Below are 19,135 nucleotides of genomic sequence, written 5' to 3'. Positions count from 1 at the left end.
TGTCTCCCTTACCACTTGGATGTCAGTCTCTTCAGAGGTGCATCCTCTAGATTTGTAGGACATGACTTCCCTCCCTAAAGTCACAATCCCATCCTCATTAGCCACAGGGAAGGGAAAAAGTAATGCTGAATCGATGCATGACATGGTCACTGCCACCAGAGAGATGCTGGACAATGTAATTTTGAACCAGGTCAGGTGTGGAATGAAAAGTACCCTGTCTGCACATAATTAGCATGAGTGATGTGTGGGTAAAGTTCACAGATAGGCAAAGTTCATTAGAAACAGCTCCTCTGCCTCTTTCTCTTCTGTGTATGGCTCAGTGCACAAACAAAAAAGCCCTCCATGGCAAGACAGCCATGTATGAACACTGACATCATTGGCCCACTGTAAAATCCTTATCCTTATAGCTTTCCCTGCGTTTCCAGCTCTTTTTAGCTAAAACCAGAATCTTTGATACAAAAGCAATTAGTTTCCATTTTCCAGGGGAAAGTACAGCTACCAAAAGAGATGGAAAGAGTAACAAAGTTGATTTCTTCTATAGGTTAGGTACACAAACTGGGATGGTAGTCCAAGGAACTCAGGACGACTCCAGTTTTGTGGCTCATTCCATCGTGGGGGATATTCTGAACCATGGTTTCTTTCGGTCTGTCAAGTGCAGCATAACTGGGTTTGCCAAATAAAACAAGGTAGATTTCTTCTTTTTTGGCAAGAAGATTAAAAAACTTTAATTATTAGTTTCTTTCTAAGTTAAGTTACTGGAGAAAGAGGCAAAATTTTGAAGAACTACTTTTTCCAAATGGAGGTCAAGAGCATAAAGTAAAATATTATGGGCTGAGATTTTTCAATTATGAATGATAAGAATGAATTGATTTTTTTACATAAAATGGGGTGTATAAATAATCCACATATTTGCAAGATTACAATTTTTTTTTAATAATAAGTATCTTTTGCTTTTATTTTTATAATGTTGGAGTTAAGGAGTTGTAAGGGCTAGCATTGTATTCCTTACAATACTACTTTTTACATTAATACAGGTGAAGCTAAAAATCAAGTATCATACTTTGTCAGATTTCTTGGTACTTCAGGTTCTCCTGTAGAATTATTCAGGATTCAACTGGTTTTGGAAAAGCAATGCTTCATAGCAATGCTATTTCTTTTTCTATCCCAACCAGAAATAATTCACAGTTATTTTATATTTTTATATCATCTATACATATATCTATACCTAGATATATATATATACACACACATACATAAAGTCATATTTCCTTTTGTTTATGAATATTACTCAGACACTTTTTTTTGGTAGAGCTAAAATAAATTTAGTGGAAATTTTCTCCCTCCTGATGAAAATACCCCCAGGTGAATTACGGAATATCTACTTATGGATCAGTAAAGGAGCTGTATGCCACAGTTTAAAGTGTTTCAGATAAGTCTGCTGTGACTTACAGGCTTGGAAGAGCAATTTTCCCTTGCCTTGCTTTGTGCAGGAATGTGATTCAGCCAAAGCTATGGCTTTGCTGAAGTGAAGCACCGCTTATGATACAAAGGTAAAGTAGATGACCTTGCATATTGAGCAATGTGAAGTTGAACTGTGTGGCTAAACCTGCTTACTAGTCAATGGCAATGGGGTGAAGAATCCTGCTCTATTCCTATTTCTTCTTGCAGTCAGTCATAAGCTACATCATAACACTCTAAAGAGATGTATCATGCCTTCTATTTTCTTCTTTTGCAGGAGTGTTATTAAAACCTGAACCAATTGACACATATGGTAGGTCTTTGTGTCTAATTTTTTTTATTATTAATATTTTTTTTCCTAAAATTGTTATTCTAGAAAAAGCCTTTGTGTTCAACACATATAAAATTTAAGGGCACCTTATTTATCTTCCAGAATATAAAACCACTGCAGATGGATGGGTCATATATGAAGATAAGCTCTACTATATCAGCAAAGAACAGGTCTCCATGGAAAGAGCCCAAGAGTTTTGCAGGAAGAATTCTGCAGACCTTGCTGTTGTTAATAGTAACAGTGAGAGAAGGTTCCTGAAGAGAGCAGTAAAAGAAAATGTAAGAATCATTATAAACAGACTGCCTAAAGCAGAAACGCTTTTGACAAACTGCTTATAAAACTTGAGTTGTCTCAGAAGCAGAGGCATCAGCATTTTTGTTAATGAAATATTCCCAAAAACACCCTTTGATCCCGTGGGATTAGGCCTCCCCTGCTCCACGCCAGCTGAACTGATGCAGTTGACAGGAAGAGTGATGTGGGAAGGTACTAACTGTCTTGGAAAGCAGCTGGCCTTCGAGGGAAAATAAAAAAGGAGTACCACCTTCTGACTCAAAATCTGCTTCTTTTCTACTCCATCCTAAGGGCCTTCAGAGCTGCAGGTCTTGGCTCGGCTATCCCAGATGAAAACCTGACTTCTGTGCCTGAGCATATAAACACGTTACAATGGTTAACTGCAAGCAGGTGCTTTACTGCTGTGGACTTCAGTGGCTGCTCTGTGCACCTAATCAATGGTGAATCAATTTCTGCTTGTTTTGCTTCAAAGATTTCTTTTTTTAATTGAAGTTGTGTCTTTATGATTTAGGAGAGCTATAGGACAGAGCCAACAGGATACTTCATTGGTCTAAGAGTGAGCCTTGATAAAAAGTTCAGGTAAGTTAAGATGACTGGTGCAGCTTCTAACATGTAGAAACAAATTGAATATTTATGAAGCTGGAGGGAATCAATATTCTCTTGAAGGTCTGAAGGCTGTTCCACATACCATGTACAAAGCAAAATGGAATAGTCCTAGAATATTCTAAAGTGCAGTAGTTTCCCCAAAAGGAAATAGTAAATGAACCTTTTTTTCCCTTGAGTAAGCACTTAGCCAAAGAAAATCTTGGCAGCTCCATTCTCCATATACACTGTCTCAAGTTTCTTTTAGAGATTTGTCCCATAAATTGGAGTGATACTTTGCTATACTGAATTTTATACCTATGAACATGCACACATACACTTAAAACATGCCCTATATCATAGGGTTTGGCTTTCTTATTCTTTTTATCTATATATCAGAGGGGTTCTCCAGACTTAGGAAGACACAGACCATGACTACAAAAGGCAGTCTCTGCAAACTCCTATTCCAAGAGAAAAGTTAGCAGAAATTTACAGTACAGAAACAATAACAAGTATTCTGAAAAGACCAACACACAAATCAACTCAAAACTAAGCTAAGAGATACCAAAGAGCATGATACACTGCTTACCTTCCGACCTGCTAGCTAGGATGTGCCTGGGAGGTGAAAAAAAGTCCTTCTGAGGTTGATCTGGAAAAGGTTAGAGGAGATTTGACTTTAACCTTTCTATTTTAATGCCACTGTTGAATGTATGCAAGTCACTTACCTTGAGAAAGGCAGAAGAGGAGTGGGGAGAGAAGTTGATAGTGACTGAGTTGGTAAATGACTTTAACCTCCTGATTTAGGAGTCAAACTAGGGATGTAGAGCATTCCATGGGTCCACTGAGAATCTCCTTTATTTAGAACAATTGTATCAGCAGCAGCAAGACATAGATGATACAGCTGAAATTTTTCCCACTTCAGGCTTATTGATCTAAATTCTGAAATACTGATTAAAACATGGTAAAAACCTCCTCTTCCTCCAATAGCAATATATTAAAGTAAAAAGCAGGTAAACATTGAGGAAAAAAGTTGCAACTTTGGTACTTTAGGAAGGATGGTTTTAAAGTTGACAAAATGTCCTTTAGTTTACAGAAAAATAGAACACTCCCCCCTACCCCCCCCATAGAGCAAAGTAAATCCAGAGAAAAGTATTTTTATTCTTGTTTTCACCTATGAAAACACCACAAATGCTCAGACTGAGAAGCATAATATTACCTAGGAATAATATAGTTATTGTAATAGCTATTAATTTAAAATTTTAATATCCTTCTCTTTAGTATGTGTTATGAATAACTGATTTTGATTACTCTTATTAAACGTTGTCAAAACAATTGTGGCCATTAACAGAAAATATGCTTGGTGTATTCTTTTTCTAATTTGCAACCAGAAATATTTTACAAAAATGTCTTCAAATTAGAATAATCAAGTAAAGAAAGGGCAATCTCTAATAGCCCCTCCCATTGTAGTCAGTTTCCATAAATCCTCATAGACATTCTTACTCATGAGGTGTTCATTAAGACTACCATGTCACAAATGAAAGTATTAATTAATAACTACTTGTATATCTTTTCTTTAAGCTGGGTGGATGGAACTCCAGTAACCTATGTGGCCTGGGCTCCTAATGAACCTAACTTTGCAAATAATGAGGAAAATTGTGTGGTTATGCTGTCAGAGCATGGTAAGTGACAATACAAAGCTATTAGAATTTATTTGTCTCTGCTGGGATTATAACTAGTGCTGTCAAACATCTGCTGTCAACTGTCATACAATCTTTGGCAGCTGTTTTCTGCAATTTCTTTCCAGTGATAAGCCAAGACAATGCAGTAACTCTTCCCAGTCATGAGACCACCAGCCATGGAAGAGTCTATGCCCTTAGAATGGGGAGATTTCAGTACCATGAGTAATTTAAAGCAGAGGTTTCCTTCTGATTTTTTTTCCTTTTTACAGGGCTTTTCACTACTTCTTTCAGTAAAAATTTGAATAGTCTGTCTTCTCTACTATGAACTTAAGAAAGTATTTATAGCAGCTACAGGAAATGGGAGTTGAAGGTACAAGTCAATGAGGAAACAAACAAATACATTTAGTGTCCTAAGATATGTTTACAAGTACACCAGAATGGAAATTTCTTGCATATCCTAGAGCTCTACTTCCTCTTGGGTCTATTTCTGTAACTTTAATGAGGCTAGTGGGAATTTAGTATATATGTAGTATTTAGTGTAAGTCTCTTATGTTTTACAAATAATCCATGAGGTATGTTTGAACATCTATTGTGCCATTAGATTGATCTGGTATTTCTCCTCTCATCAATTTCTGAACTTTTTTTTTTTTTTTTCACATTTGCTTACTGGCATATTTCCCCTGTTGCCTGCAATGTGATGATGCCAAAGCTCACAAAAACCCCCATGAACAGGTATAGACACTGTGGAGAGAGCTCTGAACAAGGAGCAGATGGGTCAGGGAGCTCAAATTAACTACAAGGGGCTACAGTACTGTTACTATTAGAGCATACTTGAAGGTGCCATGTTACTTTGCCTTCAGCTCAAGCTGTAGCCTGAAATACAAAATAGAGAAAATTGTGTTTATTTTTAAAAAAAGTGATAAATTATTATTACTAAATATTATATACTGTAACGTGTTGAATTTTTTTTCTTTTTTTTTCCAGGCTTGTGGAATGACATTAACTGTGGTTCTGCCAATAAATTTGTATGTGAAAAACATAACAGTTCTATTAATTCAACATTACCTACTCCATTGCCTCCCGGAGGATGTCCAGAAAGTTGGATTTTTTTTAACAACAAGGTATGTCAACAAACATCTTCAGTAAATTGTGTAAAGCAGTAGAACTAAAGAGAAAATACTGAAAACCTCACATTTTTTTTATGAATATAAAATAAATCTGGAAAGTAATTACTTAGTCAAAATGTGTAGACTGGATGGCTGGGCTTTTTTTGAGGTGACTTAGACATCTAACTTTGCAGAGAATAAAAGTAGATGTATGCTGAGTACATTTCAGAGAGCATAGTTTGTGCAGGCTTAAAATACACTGTTACTGGTTAAGAAAACCTCTCCTCTCTTCATGTACCTTAATTTGTTTAGAAATGCAAGTTTGTAATGGTCAATCTTGTAAAAAAGGTGGAAAGGTTTAGAAAGACTGTATTTGAAATCCCTTCTGCCTGTAGGGGTTCACAAAGCTTTGAATTCAGGAAGATGATGCCTATTACAATTGTTTTGAGGACAGCTTTGCTCTCAGACACAGTCTGGAAGTACTCATCGCTGTAAGACAAGAGTTTGTACCAATCTGAGTTGAAGCTCCATCTACCAAAGGCTATTTTGTCTACTTTATGTACACTGTGCTGTTATTGCATCCTCAGAGTGCTAAGTCAACGTGCCAAAGGATATTTCACACCTTTTGGCAGGATGAGCAGTTGTAACCAGAGTCATCAGAAGGAGGACAAAGAACAGTAGAGATAATTCCCTGCAGCTGTGTCACCCAAAGCCACATTTTCTTGGTTTCAAATGATGCCTCTATTACTGCAGGAAGAAGGCAGATGAAAATGTGAAAAGTGATTATGTACTTGACCTCGTTACAATCAGTTCATTTGATTCCAGACTCCCAGATTACACCTTGTACAATGAGGAGGGATAAGTGTATGCCTGGGTCTGCCTATCCAGACTTTCTACTCTTGAGCTCTGTCACTCATTCTAGCCCTGATTTCTTTTTCTGCAGAAAAGTGCATCCTAGAGCTAATTGATAACATTCACATATAATAGTTCCAGTCTTTGCTAGTTTGAAAAAAGTGCTTGATTTGTTTCCAGTGTTTCAAAGTATTTGCTTCCAATTTAACAAGAAATCTCACATGGCATGCTGCACAAGATATTTGCTTCAATTTGGGAGGAAACCTGGCTACTATACCAAATGAACAAGTACAAGGTATGTATATGGGCTCTATTGAAAGGAAAAAACCCTCAATCTCTCACTAAAGAAACTGCTACACTCTCCAATATGAAATATGGGATTACCTGATGAAAATTGCTAATTAGCCAGGTCACTCCATGGTTTATTTTAGCTTCAAACTCCAAGGCAATAACTAAAATTATTACATTTAAGAAATAAAGTTTGTTTTCTAGTTCTTTCAGCTGCTTTGCTTTCATGAAACTTCCAGTGTGTTCTGAGGGTGGTTCCACAGATCTCTCATACTGACAGAAATCTGTCTTGCCTGTTTCTCTCACTGGCAACAGGACTTTTTGAAACTCTATGTGTGCATACACAGTGGGGAAGGGATGCTTATCTAAACATTTAATTAATGGCAGATGGGCTGTGTAGGGGAAAATGTTATCCTTTCATTACATCCCCTACTTTGGGCATTTGCATATTTTCACTCTTTTGGGCAAGTCACAATGAGTTTTCCTTAATGAGAAATCTTTGCTTCTCTCCAGCTTTCCTTTTCTATCATTTGAAGCACGCCACAACTAATGTTTGGATTGGGATGAATGATATCAACAGAGAGTCTACATTTCTTTGGGCAGATGGAAGCACTGTTTCCTACACCAACTGGGTTAATGGTGCACCAGAAAAGCAGCAAAGCTACTTTGACTATTTTGAGTTTGAAAGTTTGACAGATGATGCTCTGGAGGTAAAGGAAATTTAAGGAACTTCTTTACCTTTTCCTAAGAGAAAATTTACAGCAGCAATAATAGAATGCTGAAACAAGTCCTTTTGTAAGCGCAATGGGGTTTAGTAAATCATCTGATAATGATTCCAAATACACTCAAATGTTTGGCAAAGGTTCTGTAGAAGAGGGATTTTAAGCCTTCCATTCGAACTATTGCAAAAAAACAGCTCTGTAAAAGAAGCTTGGAGAAACTTATACCATTCCTCCCCAAACTGCATTAATGCAAACACTAAAGCTGCAACACCAAACAAAGACAAGGCATGATAAACCAAAATTAAGATTTTTGATGCTACAATAATTTGGCTGTGTGTATGTCCCACTTCTGGCTAATGTTCTCCCACACTGCTTTACTCATTTCTGATGGTACAAATTGATATCTTCAGTGAAATTACTCCTTCTCCGCATAAACTCAGGCTCTTTTCCAAAGGTGGTAATTTCTGAGGAAATGATTGGCAGTTATTCACCCAAGATTTTTAACATTTGCCATCAGTCAACTTTAGCTGATGACTAAAACTTATTTAAATCAGCATAAAGAAAAAACTTGGATGACATGCCAAAAGACTGCCATGGCCAATCTTGAAATCAGGGGAGTCATGAAGGAAATACTGGAGCAAGAAAACATTAGGAAGTAAATAGAAAATATTTTGTTGCATCTGATAATGGTGACTTGATATGACTATAAACAACCAGTAAAGAGCATCTGCTTTCTGCAAGAGAGTCTGCTTCAATTAGACTAGTGTAGACTAGAGCTTTTAACAGTAGTCCTTATATTGTTTTTCTCATTGATAAAAATGTTTTGAAACAGATCTACATAACTCTAAATCAGAACAGAGAAGATTTATTATAGGTACCTTACTTACTTATACAGTCATTATGGGGTTCTTAATAAAACTGGTACAATGGGTTTTAATTGAGTTCTTTCAGACCTTAACTGGCACCAGTGGAAGCCTGGTTCAAATTTAAGGGGTCACTACTAAATACCAGGTCAAGCTGCTTGGCAGAAACCTAGGAAATTTGAACTAATTTCACAGGTGTCCAGTGGGCTCCTCTCCTCTCTGCCATCAGGGCTGCACTAGCAGTACAGGAGCTTCAGCTCACCCCCTCCCCACTGCCTCTTGTAATGGCTGTGCCTCTTCCCCTCCCCTGCAGACAGATTGTGTCTTCATCATGAAGTCAGATGGGAGGTGGAGAGATGATAGCTGTGACAACGAAAGAGGCTACGTGTGCCAGATGAATTCATGTGAGTTCTGTTCAACCCAGTCTCCTAAAGAGGAGGAATACCTTGGTTAGATAAGATGAGTATATAACCTGATGTGATTCCTTCCAGCTTTGAGTCTCTTTCTGAATCTCAGGCTTTCAGACCTCCATCAGTGTTAAGGCAGTGCTATGTTTAAAGTACTAATTGTTCCACAGAAATTGCTGGAGAGGAACCACTATCTTAATCAGGGGTTTTGTACCTAATCATGAGTAATACTAGAGAATAATAAATGAAAATGACTTTTTTTTTCTCAGTGAAATATAAGATGTTTAGGCATCCTAAGTGCAGTATAAATCATGTTCTTGCTGTGATCTTCCCATTCTCTTGGATGAATCTGAGCAGAGCATTTAATCCTCTCTCACAATTTCTACTGAATGCCATGTGATGTCAATCAAAATGTACAGCTTCTTGGATGTGGCTTTATTGTAGAAGAATATTGTTATGTTTTTTACACCAAAATGAATAATGAATGTTGACTCTACTCCTGTAGAATTTTAATTATACAAATCACACCTGTCCAAGCATATAATGAGAGTAGAGAAGACAAAGCATTGATAACAAAAATGTTTTGCCTCATAATTTTATTAAGGTAAAAATTATTCCCTGATCCCTCACTTCAGTCTGTTCATTCTCAGCACAGCTAACATGCTTGCAAGAAGACCCTCTCCCTGCACAGAAAGATATAGTTTTATGGAGGCATTTTTAATTTTCTTGATCCTAGTTCCAGCTCTTCTGAATACATTTATAATCACAAGTGTGGAAATGTACACTGCCTGACTCAAACATGCAGGCAGCATTCTGGCAACCCTTACAGACAGGCCAAGAAGTTGGAGTGAACAGTGAGTGGTGATCAATTAACAACAGGTCTCAAAGTCTTAGGCTGAGTCTAGAGATTACAACAGTTCATGCCTTAAATACCTTGTCTTAAGTTCTATCCACCAGCAATCAGAAATAAATGTATACTCAGATATTCAGATTTAGTCAAATAACTTAAAGAACAAAATCTGAAATATGCAATCTAGGAGTCTTAAACTGGACCAGTCAAGTCTGTAGCAAGTATACTCTACTTCAGGGCATCCAGGATTTCATTCATCTTATTACATTAACAAATGTGCTCCATGTCTTGAAATTATGTTTTGCTTCACTTTGGGGGGGGGGGGTTGGGGGGGGTATTTGGTTTGTTTGTTTTTATTTTGTTTTTTGTTGTTGTTTTGTTCATGAGCTTAAAAAAGATTTTGACTTATTGACCAGGACCTTTTGACCAATTTTTTATAGCTTGCATGCTGCAGAAGAGCAATATGTTGCAAATTTATCCATTCAGTTTTTCCTCCATAGTTCCCTCACAGCCTGAATTACCAACAACAAATCCAGCCTCTGGCTTTACTCGTTATGGTGACAGTAGCTATTCAATCATTTCATCTGAAATGCAATGGGAAGAGGCCAGAAGAAATTGCCAAGACAAATCTGCAGAACTTGCCAGCATTTCAGATGCCTACATCCACTCATTCTTGTGGATCCAGATGCTGAAATATGGAAAACCTGTATGGATTGGTCTTAACAGCAATATGGTAAGTGCTGGATAGATGGGAGGCGCAGGTGCTCAGGGAATTTTCCTGCTCTAATAGTCCTCTGGACAGCCAGTTTTGAACAGTGGAGCAATTGTATTCCAAATGGCTTCACTGTGTAAATGCACAGAAATATAGGGGTACTGTTAGAATAAGTCAAGGATTTTCATCACCAAACAGAGTGAAAAATCACAAAAAAATGTTAGCAAGAAGCAAAAGATGAAGGTAGAAAGTTCTAGAAACAGTAACAGAAGTCAAGCTGCAGACTGAGAGTCAGAAAGTGCAGCTGTCATGAAGTGACTGTTGGCCACCCTGAAAGTCAAATGCCCTGCTATACAGGAGGATACTTAGAGCTATTAATATATTAATAGAAGTTACTGTGAGTATTAGGGAGATATTTTAAGATTTAAGCTGATGTTTAGTGTTTAATGTCAAGTAATCTTTTTGCACAAATAGCTCTGAATTTTAATTTAAATAAAGCAGAGCAGAGAGGACAAATTCTCTGTAATTGCTTCTCTTGATGTAGGATTTACTAAATGACCTAAGATGGCCTCATCTGACTTTCTTACCCTATTGTAGAAGTTTATTACTTCAGAAAAACCCTCCCAAAAGCAATGCAGTGTTGAACACTGTTCATATGTAGTTCTTGTGTAACTCAAATTGCCCGGGGACATTGCTTAGAACAGTGAATGTGGTTTTAAAAAATGCCCCTTTTTTTTCAAAAAAAATCAAATAGACATATGATTATATTTACATTATATTTATGTGGCAGAACTTTTTATGTAAAAAAAAAACCCCAACAACTATTACCAGAATTCCTTTGTTTTCAGACTGGTGGCTATTACAAATGGACCAATAACTGGAAAACCAGGTACACAAAATGGGCAGCTGGGGAACCAAAGGAAAACAATGCTTGTGTTTACCTTGATCTTGATGGTACTTGGAGAACAGCATCTTGCAATGAAAGCTACTTTTCAGTTTGCATGATATCAGATGGTAAGCAAAGGCATGTAACAATTTCAAAGACATATTCCTAATTCTGTAAGCCTGCCTAATCCTTGAGACTTTGCTCTGGTTTGGGCTACCCCTGCAGAGGACTATGCTTCAGGGTAGCACCTACCTCCCAGCAGAATGTGGACATTTGCTATTGGATGATGACTGAATTTAGGCACAGGAAAGGCTCTTGTACAAATCCATATGGCTGCACTGTTATCATGGTAAAACTGTTTTCATGAGATGAAACTCTATCTTCAAGGTATAGCTTGCTCTTTACAAGATATGACCATAAATCACATGAGTCTGTGTAATGTAAGTATGTGCTGGGTTTGTGCACTGACTGTATAAACTTCAGCTGGGGAAGGTCACACACCAAGTGTCACTCAGCCAAAACACAGCCAAGAGTTTCACTTCCATTCACTATTGCTAGAGCTAAAACTGTAAGAGCCTTGGCAATGTGAATGCTACTTTAACTCTTTGCAGATATGTGCAGAGGCACGTTTGCATCTAGATTTTGTATAATTGTGCTTTTTCCCCTCCTTTATGTTTTAAGGCTGCATATATTTGGTCTGCTTATGCAGTGCAAGATCCATCAAAGTGAATTGGAGTTGATCGGAATGATCAATGATCATGAACCAATGATCAGAAACAGAGTCTGGTTTGGCAGAGGCATGCTCCACTGATGGCTTTTTTTAATCTATAAAGTGACAACATTAAGAGACCAAGCAGCCAGACAACATGGGACTATGGCATTAATGATTCATTAGCCTACAACAGCTTCTGTGTTGTGAAAATGCAAATTTGAGATTTGTATAATCCCTCAGGGTTTGCTTTCCTCACAGCACTGCCAAGGCAGTTAGTTAGATGTTGCAGAATGCAATTTGATTCCTTGTCCTGAGAAATGTGATTTGAGAAATAAGATGTTTAACACTTTTGACTGGTTGGCTCTCCCTATTGTCTGGGTTGATGGAATGTGGGAATAGTCATGAGTAGATGTCAAGACAAATAAAGCGGGGTGAAAGAAATCCTACACTATTTACACCCATGTCATAGAATCAGAGATGACTCACAATGCAATACCAATTTCATCCCATATGGCTTCTTTAGAGATAGCTCCTACTGACCCTGCTGAGCTGCCTGGAGAATGTCCTGAAGGAGATGAACTCCAAGCGTGGATCCCTTACCATGATCACTGCTACTACCTTGAAGCATCAGCTGGGAGAACTTGGGGGCTGGCCTCCCTTGAGTGTGCTCACTTAGGTGAGAGCCTTCATTATCAACTAGAAAGATTTATACCAATGTTTATGCAAAACTATCATAAAAATGTAAAGATATTGATTTAAAAAAAAAGAAAGATTTTTTTTTTTTTTACCTACTAAGCTATTCTAAGTCTGGCACAATGAAAATAAGCTGACATGAGTCACTTTGTGCAGCCTTCTTTCCTCTCAGGTCTACAGCTTCCCAGTGTATGAGTTCCCCATTATGTCCTGGCTCGTGGGATACCATCCTGGGGGCAGCAGTGGGGGCCACAGCCTCCAACTACCTCCAGGTCACTGTCTTCTGCAAGAAGCAGTGGAGACACCAACAGAGCAGCATTAATACAGGAGCTGTTTGTACAGACTAAAAAGAGGAGGTCATTAGAGTGCTTACTCATGTAGGTTATGGTTATTTGCTTATTAATGTCTTTTAGGAGCTACCTTGGTTTCAGTAGAAAACATGGATGAATCTCACTTTCTGACTCATAGAATTCAACCACTTGGAAATAAAGTAGGAGGCTTTTGGATAGGACTTTACCAGAATGTGGAAGGTATGTCTAAATTTCAATTTTTAATGGAAAAGTGCATTGCTAATACGAGAAAATTTTACAAAAAAAATTTTACAAAAAAACCCCAACAACATGGGTTTCTGCTGAAGAGTGGCTTTGCTATAGTTATGGAAAGTAAATTGCAGAGCTAAGGAGTTAAAATATTAATGAAATAGATAAGACTTAATTTGTTTTACTCTGCGAGTTGCTCTCTAGGCCAGTGGTTGTGGCTAGATAATGCTGTCCTGGACTTTGTTAACTGGGAGGAGAAAGAGTTCGATGTGGAGCATCAGTGTGTGGAAATAACTGCACCATCTGGCTATTGGGACAAAAGTGATTGCTCTGCTGAAAAAGGATTTATCTGCAAAAAACCCAAAGGTAAGTCCTCAGTGTGTCAGCCCTTAGTGATAAAGCCAGTTTTAAGATTTTATTTTTCAGATGAAAAGTTGAAAAAAAATTATTTCAATGCTAAAGACATCTCAAGACATGGTAGGTGGTGAAAAAATAACTGAAAATTTGGGGTTAGCATTTATTCATTTTCCAAGTAGTCTTTAATTAGAAAAAGATGCTGAACTGTAACCAAGAAATAGTCATCTCCCATGCACTGTTAATTTCTGTGCTTAAATCAGCACATGCCCTTGGCAGTAAATCAATTAATCCTTATTAAAGACTTACTGAAAACATCCAAATTACATCCCATCCTACATAGTACTAAAATAATAAGGAATCTCTAAAGTTCATCCATTGAATCATACAGAGCTCCCATATGTACTATTTCCTGCCTTAGTAGGGATTACTGTTGCTTTGTATCTATTCATTTTGCATTCTACTTTACTTTCACTTTACATTTTGCCTTTATAAATTCTCCTCTGGGTATCAAGGGTGTTTGCAAACTAATGTAGAAGAGCCAAGAGGAGAAATATTTTCATGACAATTTAGAACTCTTTAATTCTATGTGTATAATTCTTCATTTCTGAGTGCCAAACTGGGGTTTTTTTGCAGTTCTTCAACAGCAACAAAACAATGCTATAAAGGTCTTTCATTTTTCTCTGTCTTACACAGAGTTGAATAGGAAGATTACTCATGTGATTCAGTAGGTGTTGTCTTGGGAAGACATTTTGAAATCAAAAATTTTGTAGCAGCTAGACATGCAGATCTTCCCAAATTATGCCATGTAAAACTATTGTCCAGAGTGATATATTATGTTTTTAGTACATTAAAATTAATATTTCAGGAAAAATGTGAAAAGATGTTTTGAATAAACATAGAAAAGAATCAGTATTTTAAAGTTGGTAATATAAAAACAATATAAAGTTTCAAAAGTGGATAAAGTAATGTTAAGTAGGAAGGTGAAAGCTTAGCAATGTATTTTTAGCCTCAATTTTTTGCCTTTTATAGCAGACATATATGTTACTAATGCAGTGGTAGAACTTCAGGGGGTTTCGTTCCTGTACTATTTTTGCAAACAGTCAAACATACAGATTCTAATAAAGTGTCATGTGATTTCTCTCTGAAATTCATTGAAGCTGAGCCGAATGGGAGTCCTAGAAAGCAAAAAGGTAAGAGCTTTTATAAGAAAACTAAGAAAAATCTAGAGGAAGAACTTAAAACGAGTTTTCTGAAACCGCTGTCTTTTAGAGAACAAGCCCTACTGAGGGTTGCACAGTTATCAGTCACTCAGGGTGATCCCACGGTGCCTTTCAGATGCACAGGAGCACTCACCTGCTCTTGGCCAGTGGGAACTGGCAAGTTCAGCAGTGACCACACTTGAGAAGAAGTTTGAGAACAGCTACAGAGCGCTTTAACAGGCTGTTAGCAAGTGTGTAGATGTATATGAAAGATTCTTACAAAGATATTATTGTAAACCATGCAACAAAAATATTGTAAAACTAATTTCCAATAATTAGCATCCCATACCCATCTAAGACATACATTTTCATTACATTCTTATGAACATCTATTCCATGCATTGTACATCACTGTACCTTAGATCCACTAACACCACATTAGCTTTAGGAACAGAGACCTGACTACTGATCAGCAGCAATTCAGGGCTCAGATTTACAGCCTTCAAGTTCAGGCAGGAGAGGGCATCTCCTTCATGCTTTTCTTGTTGTATGTGGATATAAAACTAGTATGGTTTCTCACAGTTATATGGATTCATTTCAGGCAAGGAAAGGAATGAAGAGACTCGCCCACCTGTTCATGTCTCTGTTTGGCCACTCATTTTCTTGGCTGTTTTAACTGTTTTTGGAGCTGGCATGGCAGCCTATTTCTACAAAAGAAAGAGACAAAACCAGCTCTCAACAGATTCTGCCAATGAAACATTATTAAGATGATGCCTTGGTGACAGAAGAATTGGTGAGAATGGTCCTGTGGCATGTTACTTGGAGCAGCAAGTTATTCGCTGAAATTAAAGGATGTATCTGTTAAAAGTCTGTAATGAGATCTTAAGTGAGATCTAGTGTAACCTCACATTAAACATTACACAAATTAAAGCACTTTCCTCTTTTAGCATTAGCTGGTTTTTTTTTTTTTTCATCATGCATATTTTACAAGGTCAGAATTAGAGTTTGGTGTTACAATTTTGTAATGGTCAAGATGTCCTCAAGTGCCTTAGCAAGGATGGTCGTGCAAAAAAACTTGTCAAAAATAATTACATGTACTGAAAAAGGACTATGAAAGTCAACTAGTAAGAATGAATGCCCAATAAAGTGTGAATGCCATTTAGAACTGCCTTGCTGTGACATTGTGGACACTAAAAAATCTCAAAAATTAGAACCTGTCTAACTCTTTTGCAAACCTGAACACATTTAACTCCACAAACTTCACTGTGTCAGACCAGTACTTTTACTGTTCTTTATGGCTAAATGCTATTACACTTATAAAATTGCCTCACATTCATTTCTCAGAAAAATTTGGGATAGAAAACCTTGTCATGTTCATTTTCTGCTATGGAAAACACAGTTATGTCAGCAAAGGATATTAGGACCAGGTATAAGTTGTAATCATTTTCAATTAAATGATGTGATTTTTAGCTGTATTATGTTCCTTTACATGAATTAAAATATTCTTACCCTGACATTTTTGCTTCTTTTTTGTTAATGCTTTGAAATAAATAAATAAATTTTCTATTATATAATATAGTATATTATATTTCTATTTCTATTATATAATATAGTATAATTTTCAGCTTCAGCATTCCCTGTGGATCAAGTGAGGAGAAAGGGGAAGGGGGGTGCTCCTGTCAGCACAATCACTCTTTTGTCAATAACAAGAAGGGCTTCTCTCCTCACCACTTTGAATTCAGCTGGAATAAGCACCAACTTCCCATTTTTAAATGCAAGAAAAAGGAACTGAAAACTAAGGGAATGCAGCAGATGGTTCTGTACTAGAAATCTGTGAGAGGCTAAATTTTAGATGTCAGAAAAACAGTAGAAAGCACTACAAGGTAGCTTTTAAGTGAGTTGTAAATACAAACTAAATGCTTTATGAGAGAGAGTGCTTAGCAGATATCCCCAGGAAACAACCTGCCTTCCCCAGGCTGCACAGAGTCTATTGAGCAAGCTGGAAAATTGGGAAAAAGAAAAAAAAAAAAAAGAACCAGAAAAAACCCCCCAACCAATGAATGAAATTGCTTTCCTAAGCACTGAAATCCAGTTTTCTTGGTGCAAATACAAGCAAGAGTGTAGGACACTGCTGAGAACAGGTTATTGCACAATGTGTTATGCAACACACAAGACACTGACCCCAAAAGGTTCGCAACTGGCATGAGGCTAGTTGGTCATGCCAAAGGGGGAGCTCTGAAGTACTCAATTCCTCTTTTAGCCTACCCCAGTGTCTGCATTAATCTTTCCCCATCACTTAGCCCTGGATGATTCCTCACAAACATCCATTTATACCATCCATTTATACCCAGAAAGCCCAGTTTGAACTAGACCCAGGCTGGCACTTAGTAAGCAAAATGAGAGAACTGAACAGGAATTGTTTCCTCTAAGTATTTCACCTTGGGATTTCCTTTGTCAGAGAATTTACTTTTTTATTTTAGATCTATCTGAAATATGGTTTCACTCAGTAAAGTCAGCTTTTATTTGTGCCCCACCACATTGGTGCCTGTGGCACCATTCAGCTCTATGACTTAGAGCTACTCTTGCAATACTTGCTCATGCTAAACCCTCCCTTCATGTGACCTGCAAATAAAATAGTTATTATTAATTCATTCAATACCTAACTTTGCTGTAATCCAGACACTTCTTTTCAGAAAATGTTTTTCTCTCTTACTACTTTCTACAGCCAAGTCAACAAGTTTGTCTGGTTCTTGCAATAGTTTTCCCCAACACTCTTTTAAAAACAAAAGCAATGATAGTTGCTCCTCCTATGACATCTACTGTTCAGTTGCTATATATATCTCACTACTGGCTATTTAATTTCTTGATTTTTTTCAATTTTGCTATCACAGTTTTTAATTTTACTCATGTAAATAAACAGAAGGAATAGCAGGACTTGTGAACATTTGCAGTAGGTCTTTGCAGCATATTTGTACAAAAACTTCCATGCCAATACAAGTCTTCAGATGAGCACTTTGCTCACAGGTTAAAGGGATTTAGCATGTCTTTGGCTTTGTCTTGAAACAGCCTCATTAGGAATTTCTCAGATAGATAAACATATCCTTTTACTTGGTAAAGTTTTAAAGTATTCCAGGCAAAATTTTCCCTTCTGTTACATGGAACCTTACCACTAGACTACAGTGTTGAACATCACTTTTTTCAGGTCTTTGACAAGCAATTATGAACAAACCAGCCCCAGACTGGGATGAAATAAACCAACATAATAATGCTAATTTTGCCTCAAAGTGAGCGAGAGCTCATAATGCACCAAAACCTGCAGTTTCTGCAAAGTTTGCTCTCTTTCTTCTACATATGTAGTGCTGTGACATTATTGCAATGTATTGAACCACTGGGATTTTGTCTCTGTTTCTGAGATGTAAGGCTTAAAATGGAGGGCTTTAATTGATGATATTTCACTTCAGGTTTCTTGTCCCCAATTCTCAGGTTGCTTTTCCAGGTCTGTCCTGTGTAGCACCCCAACAACTAACTTGAATTAAAGTTAAAAATGTCACAGAAGATGACAAATGTCTCCACCTCTAGCTACAAGGAGGGAGACTTCAGTTTTGGAAGGGACTTGCTCTTCAAAGAGAGCAGTGTTTACAGTGTGCACTCCAGCTATTTCAAAATACCATGTGACAGGACATTTCCTTATTTAGAGTACAGATCTTTATCCATCAACCCGTTGGCACAGAGAAGAACCCATCACTATCTGCAGAGAGAAGGATTTTTATATATTGCCAATCTTCTAATCCAACTTTTGGCAGAAGAATGGGAAGCAAGTTACATTTGCAATGAGTTTCTCCAGGTTTCTAGTTTTCCTTTCCCTCATGCAATGTTCACTACAGTCATCAGGTAAGTTTCCTGTTAGTTTTGTATTAGACTAGATATGAAAATGCTTTACCTTAGGCAGCTTTACAGTTTTTATGCATAGATTGATTATTTTGTATGTTGTATCATATTTGATACATGATCTAAAATATATGTTGGGTACCCTGTCAGTTCTTAATTCACAGAATAAAAGGGTGGAGGATTTAGGGATGATGGAAAAATTAAGGTAATAAGAGAAGGATCTTTAAACTGGAATTTCTTTCTGTGGAAATATTAAATCAGATGGCATTGTGTGGGAAGGAACTGAAAGATGAGGAAGCATGGACTGCTTTCCATTTACCTTCCTCATCACACCCATGGTGCAGTGATCAGTTGAGGGATTTACATATTTGCAGGATAGCTGTGTGAGTTTCTCTTTCTGCCCCACAACATGAGGTATGAGAAGGAAGAACTGGCTCCTCCCCTCCAGCCACACCAAATTAGAAGAACAGCTCTACTCTCAAGATGTTTATCAGTCATTGGGTAGAGTTATAGAGAGAAATGGTAAAGCAGTAATGTGTGGAGAACTGAGTGGAGGAAACGAGTCTGCATGAATGTGAGACTGAGAGTCTATATCAGAAATGTCACCATAAAAGAACATTCCCATTGTACTGTAATAGTTTAAAAATATGAAACATTGCTAACCTTAAAGCATCTGGGTTTAGGATGAATCTGCAAGACTTCTCCAAGTGGAGAAATGTG

General features: G+C 37.3%; 2 protein-coding genes across 2 annotated transcripts in view; both read left to right on the top strand.

Annotated features, from left to right (window-relative positions):
- LOC136558293 (macrophage mannose receptor 1-like) overlaps positions 1-16,041 on the top strand; it is a 32,608-nt gene extending 16,567 nt beyond the window's left edge. The window contains exons 15-30 of the mRNA XM_066552638.1: positions 542-686; positions 1,736-1,771; positions 1,892-2,067; positions 2,592-2,659; positions 4,241-4,341; positions 5,326-5,462; positions 6,480-6,594; positions 7,101-7,297; positions 8,486-8,576; positions 9,930-10,162; positions 10,990-11,155; positions 12,263-12,415; positions 12,846-12,962; positions 13,176-13,337; positions 14,486-14,518; positions 15,129-16,041. Of these exons, the coding sequence (XP_066408735.1) occupies positions 542-686; positions 1,736-1,771; positions 1,892-2,067; positions 2,592-2,659; positions 4,241-4,341; positions 5,326-5,462; positions 6,480-6,594; positions 7,101-7,297; positions 8,486-8,576; positions 9,930-10,162; positions 10,990-11,155; positions 12,263-12,415; positions 12,846-12,962; positions 13,176-13,337; positions 14,486-14,518; positions 15,129-15,298 (2,100 nt within the window). The 3' untranslated portion in view covers positions 15,299-16,041. The remainder of the gene's footprint in view (positions 1-541; positions 687-1,735; positions 1,772-1,891; positions 2,068-2,591; positions 2,660-4,240; positions 4,342-5,325; positions 5,463-6,479; positions 6,595-7,100; positions 7,298-8,485; positions 8,577-9,929; positions 10,163-10,989; positions 11,156-12,262; positions 12,416-12,845; positions 12,963-13,175; positions 13,338-14,485; positions 14,519-15,128) is intronic.
- A 2,790-nt stretch (positions 16,042-18,831) lies between these two features.
- Positions 18,832-19,135, top strand: part of LOC136560724 (macrophage mannose receptor 1-like) — a 32,286-nt gene continuing 31,982 nt past the window's right edge. Inside the window, exon 1 of the mRNA XM_066560667.1 lies at positions 18,832-18,937. Coding sequence (XP_066416764.1) covers positions 18,832-18,937 — 106 coding nt within the window. The remainder of the gene's footprint in view (positions 18,938-19,135) is intronic.

Source organism: Molothrus aeneus, chromosome 1 (assembly GCF_037042795.1).
Source record: "Molothrus aeneus isolate 106 chromosome 1, BPBGC_Maene_1.0, whole genome shotgun sequence".
NCBI classification, from domain to species: Eukaryota; Metazoa; Chordata; class Aves; order Passeriformes; family Icteridae; genus Molothrus; species Molothrus aeneus.
The sequence above is the reverse complement of the archived record's forward strand: the minus strand, read 5'-3'. Positions and strand labels throughout refer to the sequence as shown.